Consider the following 14852-nt stretch of genomic DNA (forward strand, 5'->3'; position numbering starts at 1 on the left):
CGCCATTGTGAACGAGAATGGTGGTGACAATGTAACGCAGTCTCCCGACGTGACAGGCAAGGGAGTGTCAGCAAAGCACGTGGAATGTGTGCGATGTGGGGAGGGGGCAGCTGGAAAGAGCGACACTTACCTTGAGGCCGCCACACAAAAAAGAAGCAGGAGCGCAGGGGTCAATGCCCCTTGTAAAGTCCGAATCATGCACGCGGAAAAGGACAAAGGGAAGCAGGGAGAGGTAGGAGAGAGTGAAATGGTAATGATTGCCGACGGCTCAAACCTGGCTAAATGCTCAGAAGCAATTGTGGAGAGGGTGAACGGCGATGAAAGAGTGGCGGTAGGGGCATTTCCAGGGCCGACACTGGGTTCTGTCATAGAGCGAGCAAAAGCAAAGCTCACGGAAAATTCCCACGTGCGCAACCTTGACATAGTAGCAGGTGGGCTAAATGACGTCCTAAACAGAAAAGGGACAGGACTAGCCCAGCGCTTGGCGAAGGCGTAGACGACTTGCGCAAGCTTTCCCCTCAGGTGCAGATCGTGGTGGTGTGCATGGTGCCGGAGGTGCCTGTACGTGACAGTAACATACAAAGAGCCGTAGTGGCTCCTAATGAGGCGATACGGGAAATGAGCCGAGAGAAAGGTTTCGAGGTTGTCGAAGTAAACAGTGAAGTGAAAAGGTGTGGTGGTTTCGAACGAGACGGGATCCACTTCAGTTACAGGCTTGGACGAGAAGTGGGCTGGTGACTTGCTGGTCGAGCTGTTGCTTTGTTAGGGGGCCCACGGGCGCTCAGGAGGCCAGAGTAGGTAGTAATGAAGAAGGTCCCCTAAGGGAACCTCAGAATAGCATCGCCGTTAATAACAGAAAAAGGAGGAAAACAAGAAAGAGAGTTCGGCATGCAATAGGCTACATAAACATGCAGGGCGGCAGAAGAAAGGAAAAGTGGGCAGAGATTGAGGTGCAGTTAAATAGAGAACAGATAGGGGTGTATATGGTTACAGAAACGCCCCTTAGAGACTCGGAAGAGCCGCCAGTGATTGAGAATTATGTTTGAGAAGGGTGCAACAGAACTAAGTCGGAAAGAAAGGGAGGGGGAGTCGGAATGCTCATCCATCAGAGAGCCAAATGGAAAAGGGTAAATTCAAAATGTCAAGAGCATCTTTGGTTATCAGGTACAATGAGTGAGAAAAAAAACTTGGCTGGGCGTTACGTATATGTGGACCGGAAATAATTGCACAGAGAAGAATAAAGAGTTAGTGGAATGCATAAGCGCCGATATTAAGGGTTTCGGGAATGGTATTGACATTGTCCTACTAGGTGACATGAATGCCCACATACAGGATTTAGATGGCTATACCGACAACAAAGGGAAGTCAATGCTAGACCTTTGTGAGCAACATAACCTCTTTATCGTGAACACAGGGCCTAAGTGTGAAGGGCAGATCACGTGGGAAGTGGGAAACCGGCAATCGACCATTAATTACTGTCTGATGAAAGAAGGAATTCATAATAAGTTGAGAGAAATGGTCACTGATGAGGAAGGGCATAGCAGCATAGGGAGTGACCATAAATGCATCATTTTGAAAATGGGTCAAAATGATGCGCTTTCCCAACTATATATACAGTTGGGAAAGACAGCAAGGAATGCAAAATGGCCAGTCCAAATTTGAACGCTGAAAAATAACAAATATAGTCACTAGAGTCGAGGAAGAACTTGGCAAATGTGGAAGTAAAGAGTGGGAATATGGTGAGCTTCTAAGTGTAATAACGACAGAAACACGGAAAGAGAAACATGTTGGTTGGAAAGGAAGAAAGAAACCGAAAAGCTGGTGGAACAGAGAGATACGAGAAGCGATCGCCGAACGACAAAGCATCTCGAGAGCAAAGGCAGGCAAAGATGGTGCAGTTGCCGCAGGATGAAGAAGTCAGTAAGTGGGAAGTATACCGGGAGAAAAAATATATGGTTCAAATACTAGTGCAAGCAAAGATGAAAGGTGAAAGTGAACGTTGGTTGTCAGAAGTACGTGAGAAAAAGAAGGGCGCACGTAGAATAGTTTGCAACCACATAAAATTATTAGGCAGGAAGTCAACAACAATGCAACAACATATCCTAGACGAAGATAGAAACAAACTGGAAGCGGAAGCGGCATTAAATTACATCCGAAAAATAACAGCCGAATCTTTCCAAGGCAATGACGAGGTTGTATTTGAAGAAAAAAAGAGCATGAAAGAGAACCATATGGATAAGGAACTGGTGCTGACAAATTTCAATTGGAAGAAAGCCGAAGAGAAAAATTCCTAAACGCACAGCCACAGGGCTAGACGAAGTTCCCGTTAGGCTGATGAATGAACTAGGACCAAAAAGAAGGAAGCTCTGGTTAAAGCAGTGGAAAAAACTTCAAAAGATAGACGAATACCAGACAGTTGACTACAAGGTAGAATTAATTTAATTTATAATGGTAAGGGGGAGAAAGATAGCATTGACTCGTATTGAGCATTGACGATTGCATCGGTAATATACAGGTTAGCAATGCAGGCAATCAAATTAAAGCTCCAAGCATGGGCAGAGAATAATGACAATTTGGGAGAACTTCAGCATAGCTTCAGAATAGGTAGGCGTTTGGATGATAACTTATTTGTTCTTGCTCTCTGAGTTGAAATATCAAGAGCAGAAAGCATACCGTTTTGTGTGGCCTTTTAGACATTACAAGAGCATATGACAACGTAGACCGCAACATCTTGTGGGATATTCTGGAAGGGGAAGGCTTAGGCGACGATGGTCTACAGCTTTTGCGAGAGATTTATCTAGAAAATACCGTTTGCGTTGAATGGGAAGGGGTGAGGAGCGAGGAGAAAGTTGATATCAAAGGGACTGAGGAAGGGGTGCCCTTTATCCCCACTGCTGTTTATGATGTACATGGTGAGGATGGAGAGGGCGCTAGAAGGAAGTAATATCGGGTTTGACCTCTCATACAAACAGGCGGGTACAGTAGTATAGAAACAGCTTCCAGGTCTATTTTATGCGGACGACATTGGGTTTCTAGCTAACAAGCAGAGTGATTTGCAACGTCTGGCCAATATCTGTGGACAGGAAGGCGAGAATTTAGGTTGGAAATTTAGCGTTAGAAAATCAGGTGTTATGGTATTCAATGGAAACAGTGGACAATGGCAATACAGGGCCAGGAAAAGCCTCGGGTAAAATAATATATATACCTTGGTATATGGATAGACGAAAGCAATAGATATATGGAAACACGGGGAAAAACAATAACAGTAAAGGGGAAGAGAAATGCAGCCATAATGAAACACAGAACACTATGGGGATACAATAGGTACGAAGTGCTCCGGGGTATGTGAAAAGGTGTAATGGTTCCACGTCTTACGTTTGGAAATTCGGTTGTTTGCTTTAAACCAGGGGTACAATCAAGACTCAATGGCAACCAAAGGTCAGTGGGACGCCTCGCATCGGGCGCTCACGGGAAGACTACAAATGAAGCTGTGCAGGGTGATATGAGCTGGACAAGTTTTGAAGTGAGAGAAGCTCACAGTAAAATTGATTATGAAAGACTAATGAGAAATATGGAGGAAAGTAAATGGGCTGGGAGAGTGTTGTACAGGAAAAACATTGATTCACAGTGGAGGAAAAGAACTAGGAAGCTTACCAGCAAGTATGCGGCCTGTAAGCTGGGCAACACAGCAACAAAGAACGTCAAGCGGAAAGTCAGAGAGGCTGAAATAATCTCATGGGTGGCGGCAATAAAAAAGTGACCGGTCATGAGTAACTTAAGAGGAAAAAACGAAATCAGGAAACAATTTTTCATAACTCAAAGGGAAGCTCATTACTTTTCGACGCGAGATCGGGATGCCTTAGAACACGCACTATGATGATGACAAGATGTATTTAATAACGGATGGCTCGAAGGCCTATAATAGGGAGTAGGAAGAGTGGGGGGGGGGGGGGGGGGCTGCGTATTCAGAGCCGTCCTAGGAGCTGCGCGTCCTTGGCGAAAGCCAAGATCGAGTCCAGAATGACCCAGTCGGAATCCATCGAGCTAGTCGCCGGTCTAATCCACTCCTCGAAGGACGACACTCGCATCGCCCTCAGGTGGTGGTCCCGCTGCTGAGCATGTCGCTGGCACTCCCAAAACAGATGGGCTGCGGATGGCCGCGTGGCCATGTCACAGTCAGGGCACCTGTGTGGCGCCTGGGGTGCCTCTTGGTCTGCGGAGGCTGCGGGAGGGCCGGGTTCCTGCGATGGAAGGTAGTTGGGAGACGGAGATGTGGGGTGTCTTTCCAGGCGTGGCCGGTACTGCCGCCACCGCTCCAGCACATGTGTGAGGACGAAGCCGGAACGGAGCCTATGCAGCAGCACCTGCCCCGACCTGGGAAGACCCGCGGGAAGTGGGTCTGGGTCTGAGGGCACACTCGCACGGAGTTCTCTCTTGCGTCGGTTGGCTGCTGCTCTCAGAGCTCTGTCTGGGTGATACGGGGCTCCATTTCCCGTGCTGCTTGTGATGGTTGTGAGGGTTTCTGAAGGATCCCGGGACACGACGCGGTTGGAAAGAAGGGCGCGCGCCGCCTCGTGGGATCTCTCATTTCCCTCGATGCCCTGGTGACCAGGGATCCAGTGAAGTGTTGCAGTGACCCCGTGGGCCTCCGCATGCCTGAAGGCCTGCTTGACTAGGAGTACTTCCGATGATGCTGTGTGGCGCGACTTGCAGGCATGCAGCGCATACTGAGAGTCGGTCTATATATCGATGTGCTTTGCTTGCGTGGTGCTTCAAACTCTATCTAATGCCCAGACTATTGCGCGGAGTTCAAGTTCCGTTGGTTCATCGGCATCAGCTGTTGTAAAGGTAGGATGTGTCGCACAAGAACCCACTACGTGGTAGGCGACTGCTCCCTCGCTGGTGCGTGGGTCGAAAGCTGCGTCAGTGTTATATAAAACTAGATATAAGAAGGAAGAAGAAGCATGTGCTTGCTGCGGTGTAGCTAGGGAAACGATGGAACAGGTTTTATTAGAATTAACGGGAAGACGTCTGCCCAGCGGTCGATTAGGCACCTCTGGCCTCCTTGAAGCCCTTGGGTTCAGCGAAAGCAGTGGAAATATAAACATGTCCGCAATAGAGATTAGTAAGAGGCGAATGGAAGATTGGTGGAAGAAAAATAGGGAAACGACAAAAAAACTGAGACGTACAAAAGCAAAGTTTGCGATAGGGGGTCAGAAAATTTGGTTGTGGGAGTTCATAGGGCTTTTTTTTAAAACCTAGGTAGGACATTAGGTAGTATAATAGCAAGAGCTTGGTGGCCCAATCCACCGCCCCGTTCCAAAGGAGACGCTCATAACATTCATCCATACATCCATCCAGCGCCGTCGCGGCAGCAGCTTGCATCCCCATAAACGAAGGCCACTTTGCATTTTTTCCTTTAAAAAAACCAGGCGAACGCTGTGCCATGTGTTACACTGAACGATGTAGACTCCAAAATGCGATCTGTCTACGATATTTGAGGAAAAGTGCAGCGGTAAGCGTAAAATCTTTTTTTCGCACATGTTAAGCGAAATATGCACGTCCCTGTATAACATGATGTAAAAAGCCTCGACAACAGATTCCCTTTATTCATCTGAAATTTATCGCAACCAAACGTCGCAATTAGTTAATTGGCACCTTACACTCCTTGCAAAACTCCCTTTTCTATTTTTTGCGTTTATTCTTCGCGGGCATTCCACGCAAACCACCTGCTTCGAACACAAAAACTGGCAGCCTGCTTTCTTGTCAGAACAGCGTAGCCTTCATTAATAGTCTGATTCCACAGCACTAACATATGGCACTAAAGTGTAGTAAAAAAAGAGACGCTGCACGTGTTTATTATACGTACGAGGCCTTCCCTGAATATCGACTTTTGTGAAACCGTTTATATTTCCCGCCAACAGGCCGAATTTGTTCTTTTTTTTTACTCGACAGATAATATTACTTTTTTCACTTTCTTTCTTTCTTTAAAAAATATTATTTACCGTGCTAGTCTACTGCAAGCTCAAAACAGGTGTAATCATGCAACATTAAATAAATAAATAATTAAGCTAAACTTTTCTTCTAGTTTCCCGCAACGCCCAATCAAAGCGTTTTGATTTCTCGTGTTTACTAGTGTGTATTTTCACTTGCATTCTTTCTGATTACTTTACAGTGAGGTTTTTCATGCTGTAGCTCTATCACAAATACTAAACCATGATTGTGAACATAAATCCTGGTGGTTGCGGCTTTGTAGGCATGGTTGCTCGCAAACATGGTCTGCATTGCCGCGAAGTTGGCGCACTTTTCCTAATCAGCTGATTATTGCTCTTATTCCCTGTAGTCCTCGTGATCCTATGTATGTAGCAGTAGCACCTGCGTGTATATATTACCTTTGATTGTAGATTTAGGCGTGCTTTTCGTCAATCATCCGACGTGAGTAGCGAATCCCACCGTCGTAACCTTCCGCGACATTGCTGCTCAGTTTGTTTTGATAATGTGTGTAATCATATGCTTTCCACATTCGGGCTGTCACTGGGAAGTAAATGTTAAGCACGTTGACACCTTTTTGCCCAATTGTGCACTCTTTTCGTCACTGCACTGCAATAATTATGGCACTAGCATGTTTGGAAAAGCGTGGTCATCGTCTTTCACAGCTTCATTGAAACGAGTAGCGAGTAGTGCATAATGGAATAATGTTATGCAAACAAGCTGTCGAGATTTTCTTGGTGCTTCTCTGGTGTCAATGCTGCGAAGTCCCCTGATCTCGTATATACCTCATTTAACTGGCTCCATTTAATTTCGCAGATTAAACTTGTTAGGCATTTAGAAATCCCCGGGCAGGGCACTCATTCGAAAAGCAAGGGGAGCTTGCTTAGTACACAGTCAGGTGACTGTGCAGCTGCTGCTTCCTGACAATTTAGCAGAGCTGTTGCTGGCATGTGCATATGTAGGTGTGGATAATGTTTTCCTTGGTTTAGCGTAATCGTGTGGCATCAATTCTTAGCGCCTACATTCAGAGTAATAGAAAACGCAGTACATAGTGCAGCTCATTGTCCAGTAGAGAAGCGTACTAATTTGGCAGCTGCACATTTTGCTGCACTTGCCAGAACTTGTCGCATCAGAAATGAATGCTTTCACTTAGCAGTGGCCAACAGCTAGTGAGCAGCCTTCCTTGGAAGGGTGCTGTCATGCAGACAAATGTGTGTCATTCATTTCTGAATGTCTCTGACTATCCAGATGACACTGACATCCAAGGTTCATGTTCTGGTGACTGGCTGCAAAGCAAAAGGCTTCAGGAACATCTCGAGCCTTGCACACCGCTCGGTAAATGGACAAATGCAGACAAGCGAGAAGGATGGAGCCCTCCTTAGGCTGGCTGGGCTTCGACCTATGATCTTGTGGCTTCGACCTGCATCAACAGCCACTAACAAAAACACCAATGCACTATCTGAGGCCAAGGATACAGATGGAGGACAGCTTACCTTAGGCCAGAAAGGTGTGGATCTTTTATATGGACCAAAGAAGCTGCCTATTTTTTTTCTCTTACTCTATGTTTGCAGTCTTATAGTTAACCGCTTTGTGGTTGATCAAGTGAGCGTGTGTTACACTTGTACCATAAAGTTGGCTGATAAGAGTGGTTACTTTACACTGCCGCTGCTGCTGCAGTTCCAACTGCTACATCGATCTTAATCTCTATTGCATCCAGGGCTGGTGGTTTGTGTTGTAACTTTGAGGTGCAAGAGCTGACCTGCCAATCTGCCAAACCTCAACTGACAGCTGGCTTGCTCACACAAGCTTGCTCACACACACTTGCTCGCGGGCAGAACTTGTAAAACGTGTTCTGCCCCGGAAGTGCACAGAATTGAAAAAAAATGTATCCAACCAAATCCTTGCATATAATATCCTGGTTTGAAAAATATGTGAAAGAAAAATAATTGTCATCCACCCAAAAGTAGCGTGGTGCTACAAAGGAAATCCATAACAGTTCCTCGGAAAGAAAGCTTTGCAATTGAAAAGTCAAGAAAGGCGGCAGTGCCAGGTTCAATTCTGTTACTAAGGCAGACTATTCTTCAACAGCAAAGCTTCCTTTCTTATAACCCATGTGGGTTTCCTTTGTTGCTTTGCACTACTGTCAGGTAAATGGTACATTCTTTACTTTAGTGAAACTCTCCATGTTGCACACAAAACTTATGTGCTTTATATGTGTGCTTACCAGAAATATCAATGAAAAAAACACTACAACCTCCCCCATCCCCCCCCCCCTTAGAAAAAAGGCTTTCCCACAGAACACACGTAAGCTTCAAATATAATTGGAGGTTTTAGCATATTGACCCCACATTTATATTGCCATTGTCAACCCAGCCAATTTTCCAGTTATGCATGAGTCCCACTTACATCTGGCAGGGGCAGCGTAATAAGAGCAACAATTGCCAGGATAATGGTAAATGCCAATGCTATACTATGAAAAAAGAAAGGAGCATAAATCTGCTCAGTGATTAGACAGGCATGGCTCATCTCTAGCAAGGAAATAAAGTAGTGGCGTGGTGAATAGGACATCTTTTTGATGATACTGGTGAAAGTATAAGTGGAATTAGAAAGGTTAAAGAGATATTCAAACTTTCTGGCTGTTCAGCAGCTAGGTGTCAAATTACCGTGTCTCTAATGTGACCTGTCTGTTGCCCACATAGCCACTCAAAGTACTCCCTTTCCCTCATCTAACTATGTCTACCTTAGGCATATTTTCTCTAAACACCTCCTCCTTCATCATTGCTGCCAGACATGCCATTGTACAGACCATAAGGAGCTGTGTATTAGGTATGCAGCCTTTGCATAGCTCCTTGTATGTGGATATGGATTTTCTTGTAGTGCCAGCATGATAACAGGAGGTTTTAAATTCTTGCACCTTAATGGTATGCATTTATACAATCTATTTTCTTTTTTTCCAGTGAAGCAGAGCACGAAAGATGCAAGTTACTTAGGTGTGATACTCGCAGGGCTTGGAGTTACAGGTGAGCCTGCTCCTGATCAGCCTAGTGCTTAGCCGCGTATAACAAAAATTGTTTCATAATGTTTTGCAATAACCTTTGGAATTACAGGCACATTGTGTATCTTCTGTATGTTGCATAATCAGAACTTGCAAAAATTTTATAGCTACGGCCAGCATAGAAAGTAGCACTAAATGTTAGGAATAATGAAAGCAAAGAGCAGTGCCCCTTGTAAATGTGAAATGAGCTTCACTGTGGCGCCAGCCATAGTGAGAAATTTTTCATTTTTCCGGAGGGGGCTGGGGCCCGACCGGCTTTCTGAACACCTTCTATATATATATATATATATATATATATATATATATATATATATATATATATATATATATATATATATATATATATATATATGGGGAGGGGGATATATTTCTTGCACTTGATGAAATTTTGTGTGACGTTGAAGAGTTGTTCACTGAAGTGACGGCCTTATATGAGAATTTACAAGACCACATAGTAGGAGACAGTTCAATTTCACAGCCCGAGGGCTCTCCCAGCACCAAGAATCTGGCATCTTTCAGTGGTGTAATCTTCCTTCGTGTAAATGTCTTGTACTTCACTATCACTAATACTGCTTTGCCTTTCCACCGAAACTGCAGCTTCTCTCTGTCGTCTTTTTTTCTCTTTCTGTGAGTCCGAGTACAAGCGCTCCTGCGCATGACTGCTGTTGATTCTGATTTCGAATGAATCTGGCTTGGCCTCATTTCGGTTACTGAGCTAATTATACAGGGTGCTCCAACTATGCACCAAAGAGCAGTTGCGATACTCGGAAGAAAACCTAGTGCACATTGTTTCCAGTACAGTGGAGCAGCCACCTGTAGTTCTTTCATTCCTGAAATTTAATTTGACAATTGCAATTAATTATCTAATTTGAGAAGTACTATCCTAATTATCAAAGTGTCAATGAGGCACTTGTAGGCAGCCCCAGGCACACCCAAATTACATGTCACTGCTGTGTTTTCAGCGACGTACTAATTGCGTGCAATTTTTTCCAACTGGCAAACAAACCATATGAAATATTAAAAATGCCAAAGAAAGGACTACGCTCCTTCCCGCATCATAAAGAGCGCCCTCAAATAAGCTGAGTAAAAGCAACTTCATTGCCTGTCACAATCCCGAAGAGACAGCGCATCACCTTGATAACGGTACGGTAGGAGCACCAACAGCAGGTTTTGCAGCTTTGCAGCTATTCCTTCCTCTCTACATCACACTTGTTATCCGTCACTATCTGTCACTTATTGTCACATTGATAACAGAAGCCTCTTGATAATGCGGCCGAAACACCGCTCTGACCATGCACGAAGCGCAAAAAACAATGTAATAGGCATAGCATGTTTCAAAATCCCGGCTTCGCTCGCACTGCATCGACAGAGTGCGCACGCAGCTATATTTCGCGCCAGAAACATGCTTCAGACCAAAGTAAATTAAAGTGATAGTTTTATTTTTCATGAGCGTGCATACATGCTGCAAAAACAGGGTTGTGGGAAAAAATAAAAGCAAAATAAACAGACTGGGGGAAGCGACCCAGGTGTAGAGAAAAGGCAAAGCTGACGCGTTCACAATAGTTAATATAGCACTTCTATACGGGACGCCTGCACAAAAACAAACAAACAAAAATACACCAGATTTCAGTGTGCCCTTATTATCTATAAATTCGTAAACGCTGTTGAACGCCAGCTGCTGCCTAGAGAACATGTTCGAATAGGTCTCTTTCCGCAGCCACGCAGTACTGATTCCACTTTATCACATCTTCAGTGGCTTTCTTGATGACCGACGCTCAAATTTTACGGCAGACATCCGTTATCCTTGTCTTGAGCTAATCTGACGTCCATCTTGATAATGTAAGCACAATCTTTCTCATAACCCCAAAGAAAGAAATAGAGTGGAGAGAGGTCAGGTGACCTAGCTGGCCAATTTACAGGCCCATGCCTTCCAATCTGTTGCGCATGAAAAGTCGCATCCAGCCAGGTTCATGCTCTGCTGTTGCTGTGTGCTGGTGCTCCATCTTGCTGATACCACAGAAGTGGAAGACATGACAGCGGGACTTCACTGAGAAACTCATCCACCACTCGTTCAAGGATTTCGTCCACGTATGGCTTTCTAGTCAGTGAGTGATCGAAGAAGATGGGTCTGATTATAGCACCAGCGTGAATTTCGCACCCCACATTGAACGACCACTGGTACTGGTGCCGATTGCGCTTTACCCAGTGTGCATTGTAGTCACTCCAATAGTGTGCATTATGCAAATTTATGTGGATGTTTCTGTGAAAATTTGCTTCATCTGTGCACATAATGTTGCTCAAGATGTCCGATGACTCATCGGCTTTATGAGGACCCAGTTCGAGAAATCTAGACTATTCTACAGGTCCCTATCTTCCAAGCATTGGTGCTGGTTAAGGTGTTACGGGTGAAAGGCCATCATTTAGAATCCTCCAAACTGGTGACTTAGAAATTGGCACCTGGGCGGCCACATCGCGCACGCTAGCATGAGGGTTTGAGGCCATAAATGCTAAAACATCCGTGCGTAGGCTAGGACTCAAAGATGGAGTCCTATGCCGCTGTTTCTTGAGGCTGCTGGTTTGTCTCAGGTTTTCATAATTTCTGATGATAGTCTACACGTTTGGTCTACCACCGCACTTCCATGACTTATATATATACTTGCGGCCTTCCTCTTGTTCTCATTTGCAGCTCCCAAGGCAAGGATTATTTTTACCTTCTGCTCATTAGAAAAAGACATGGCGACTGGGAGATAATAAAAAGCTCCTGCATTTGTACATTTGCACTGGCATTGTCAATTTGCTTTTGTGGTGATAGGTTTTGCGGCAAAAAAAAAAACATCCATGCAGTTGACCTATGCTAAGATAACAGCTATCACAGTTTGTTTCCACCTAACAGCAAATGCGACATGTTGCTTAGGCCGAGGCGCGGCAGATAAGGCACTAGCTCGATCACGATATTTTACAACGAAGCTGTATATGGCTAGCCAATTCGTACATCTGTCCATCTATCGCCTGTACGCAGAAAACTCCTTCTGCGCAACCCTATGCGAATGCATGAAAAAAAAAAGCTAAAGAGAGGCTCGCGATTGGCTGCGCCAGTAGTGATGATGTTGCTCTCTGTCGCAGCCGAAGGCGCACAGGAGTTTCTCTCCCTCTCCGAAATGGGTAGGCCACGCATCATGCGTATTCCTGAGGAGCAGGCAGCTTTCGATCAGCAATGCCGTGAGCAGAACCGGGAACAAGCTCGTCTACGCCGTCCCGATGCTGCAGCCCGGGCACAAGAACAGGCTCGTGCAACCTAGCGCAAGCAGCAACTGCGTACCGAGGATCCGGCCGCCTGCAAAGCCGTCGTTTAATGAACCGTTGGGATTAACCCAGTGATAGACACCGGGGCCGCACGTTTCAGCTTCGCTGATTAACCATCTGTGCAGAATGCTAGGGCGGTAATTTTTTTCTTTATTTCCTTCATTTCGTTCAGGCTAACTCGGAAGGACCCTGTTCTAGGGCGCTGCTTCATGATGCGGGTGGTAGTGCAGTCACTTGGCATTCACCATATTTCGCAAGGTTTATTTATCATTCAAATAAAATTTGTGCGCAATTAGTACGTTGCTGAGAATACCGCAGTTAGATGTCCCTAGGCTGTGCCTACAAATGCCTCATTGACACTTTGATAATTATGGTAGCATGTCTCGAGTTAGATAATTAATGACAATTACCTAATCAAATATCAGTAATGAAAAAATTACTGGCAGCTACTCCACTGTACTGGAAACAATATGGACTAGGTTTTGTTAGAGTAACGCATTGCTTTTTTTTTTTAAATCTTGGTGCATGATAGTTAATTGGGACATCCTGTATATATTTATGACCTCTCCATGCAAATGACGACGTTTCCATCACTAATAAATGTTGCCAATTAATAGATGTGTCTTTTGTGATGAATCATTAGCTTTGCTTACTGGAAAGAGAAGTGATACTGAGTATCGTTCACGTGCATTTCACACGCCATTGATAAAAGACTCTGCCGAAGGGATCACTAAAGTCTACAGGTTTTTTTTCAGGGTCAAAAAAGCGTGCAAAGCATTTTGAAGCCAGGTAAACATGTAGCAACATATTCATTCTCTAGGCATAAGCTATCCATACCTTTAGTAATAATTGTTAATTGGCTACCTCCTTCTCTTTAAGAATATAATAAACTTTGACCTGTGTATATATTTACATATATTGTGTATGTTCATGGTGCTTACAGTGGAAATTTAAAACAAAATTGAAGGGAGAAAATACGGACGAGGCAGCCGCCACTGGTTGTTCTAATGCGCTTGTTCTCCTTTCTTTAAGAATTTCAGAAATAAAGCAAAGTATAAATGAATATCCGTGCACGTTCGCGCTAACAATGATGCAATAAGCAATTAGCCACAATAAAGTTTTAAGCAAAAAGTTCGATGCAAATAAGAAGAAACCTCAAATGATGTGGGTGACAAAAGTCCGGCAGTGAAACGTTATGTGGCGGGGGGGTAGGCTTCAGCATTGCCGGGGGAAGAGGGGGAGCCCCCCCCCCCCCCCCTGATATACTCCGGAGAGGGCTCGTGTGCCAGAGGCCCCCCGTAGTCGGCGCCTATGGCGCCAGCTGCTAGGTATCTTGTTTGCAAGTGTTGATGGTGAATCATGTACAAGCAGTTGTGCTTGTCCAAAGCTTGGGGCATAGCATGTTCTTTTATATGATGTTGGATCTGCTGGACATGCCTGAAATAGTAATGAGTATCCCAGTTTTGCTCTGCAATACTGGGCTAATTGCTGTTGCTTTAGCATTAGCACACCTGGCAATAATGGTATGGATAGCTGTTTTTTTGCATTGAGATCAGGAGAAAGTTTTGTCAATTCCACACAGCCCAGGTGACAACACTTCTTACACGAAAAGAATGAGAAATACAGCCTATTTGCCTTTTTTTTTCTCTGAACGATACTTTAGATATGCAAGATCATTTTTGCTGCCAACTCCTTGAAATTTCACTAGTACATATATGGTGTTACGTTGCAGTGTTTATACCCCAAGCAGCTTTTATATAAAAGTAGTCTCTTGCTTACTTCTGTTTAGTTTTGTATTGGTTCTGTTCTTATGTCAGGCTTTTTGGTTGGTGCTTATTATATGTATTGACATGCTTTCCTGAAACATTTTCTACTAGTTTTGAGCTAGTATGTGTACGCACATGTACACCTTCAGGACTTCTGTTCAACAAAAGATGTTTGATATAGTAATTGTTACAAGTGGCATGCCTAAATACAGACAGCAACTATGAAGTGATGTAAGTTGTAAGTAGGCAGACAAAGCTTAAAGATTTGACCGCATGTACTCTTGCCGAAGTATGTGCCTCATGTCTGCTGCACGTCACAAGGAATGGCAGTTTGCATCCACGTGAGACCTGCGCCAGCGCACACTCACTTGGCAGACGTCGTTTCATACTTCGTTATTGACAGTGCTTCAAGATGCTTAAATATTTTCAAATGTTTTTAATTAAGCACGTGAAGAAAAAGCACTTTCTCACACAACGTAAATCAACCTCCCTGGAAATTGATTGTACCACACACCATAGCTGCGTAACCAGGCTTGCCTATGCAAGGAAGCTTATGCGCCGATATTAGAGATGAACTGATCTCTGCACTCACACCTTGTTTCGATGCACACAAGCTTTGGCGCACCGACAGCTCATAGGTGGGTGCATGTAAACAAGTGTACATCTGGTCTGGGCTTAATACGAACTGAAGATTAACAGCATTAGCTGCTAGGCTAAAGTAAGAGGCACCTGCAAGC

General features: G+C 44.6%; 1 protein-coding gene across 2 annotated transcripts in view; it reads left to right on the forward strand.

Moving 5' to 3' along the window:
- Positions 1 to 6024: 6024 nt before the first annotated feature.
- Positions 6025 to 14852, forward strand: part of LOC135896718 (mitochondrial import inner membrane translocase subunit Tim21) — a 35409-nt gene continuing 26581 nt past the window's right edge. Inside the window, exons 1-3 of one of the 2 annotated variants that reach the window (XM_065425207.1) lie at positions 6025 to 6135; positions 7240 to 7498; positions 8949 to 9011. In XM_065425207.1, coding sequence (XP_065281279.1) covers positions 7240 to 7498; positions 8949 to 9011 — 322 coding nt within the window. In that variant the 5' untranslated portion in view covers positions 6025 to 6135. Of the gene's footprint in view, positions 6136 to 6172; positions 6436 to 7239; positions 7499 to 8948; positions 9012 to 14852 lie in introns of those variants that run through there. The other variant, XM_065425206.1, reaches the window with a different exon arrangement.

This window comes from Dermacentor albipictus, chromosome 1, assembly GCF_038994185.2.
Source record: "Dermacentor albipictus isolate Rhodes 1998 colony chromosome 1, USDA_Dalb.pri_finalv2, whole genome shotgun sequence".
NCBI lineage: Eukaryota > Metazoa > Arthropoda > Arachnida > Ixodida > Ixodidae > Dermacentor > Dermacentor albipictus.